This window comes from Sphaeroforma arctica, assembly GCF_001186125.1.
Source record: "Sphaeroforma arctica JP610 unplaced genomic scaffold supercont1.13484, whole genome shotgun sequence".
NCBI lineage: Eukaryota > Ichthyosporea > Ichthyophonida > Sphaeroforma > Sphaeroforma arctica.
In genome coordinates this window covers 1-651 of record NW_014027074.1, presented here as the reverse complement: position 1 = coordinate 651, position 651 = coordinate 1, and the positions used below count along the sequence as shown (strand labels likewise).

General features: G+C 46.4%; 1 protein-coding gene across 1 annotated transcript; it reads left to right on the top strand.

Moving 5' to 3' along the window:
- Nucleotides 1–91: 91 nt before the first annotated feature.
- On the top strand, nt 92–244 carry SARC_18062 (hypothetical protein; the record flags this gene model as incomplete). Its single annotated transcript, XM_014287856.1, has 1 exon — nt 92–244. A coding segment is annotated over one exon (153 nt), but the record flags the coding sequence as incomplete, so codon positions are not given.
- Between the last annotated feature and the right edge of the window lie 407 nt (nt 245–651).

Here is a 651-nt window from a genome sequence, read left to right as displayed (position 1 = left end):
TATATATATATACATGCAGATGAGGGTGGGTGGGTGTTTTTGTGTGTCGTTTTGTGTGTGTGTGTATGCAATACCGATAGTGATTGATCATATGGGCGTCTTGTTTCCATGCACAGGTCATCACACCTTGTGCACAATGGATTACCCTGGCGATGACGATTGCGCGGATATTACTTTTGAGCTCCAATCCGTCCGTGCCGATGAGACCGAGCGTCAGAAGATCAACGAGTTCCTCTCTGGAAAAGTGAGTCACAGAATACACCTGCGAACACTGTACATAATTGCGTGCGAACGTTAACGCAGTTGTCGAGTGAGACTATGTACTGACACAGAATACACCTGCGAACACTGTAAATAATCGCGTGCGAACGTTTACGCAGTTGTCGAGTGAGACTATGAACTGACTGATATAGTTCTGTACGATGACGGGGGAGTCATGTATGTTGTGTGTCGTTTCCGTTGTCTTTCTTGAATTTAACTCGTCGGTCACAGACCGGTTGTCCGACCTCGTTGTCCAGAAGCGATCGCAATTGGTACTCTGCGATGTGCATTCGGATAGCGTATCATGATATGCGATTGTTCTAACCTTCCTTTCTCACTCACACACACTCTCTCTGACACTAACACACACACACACTCTCTCTCTCTCTC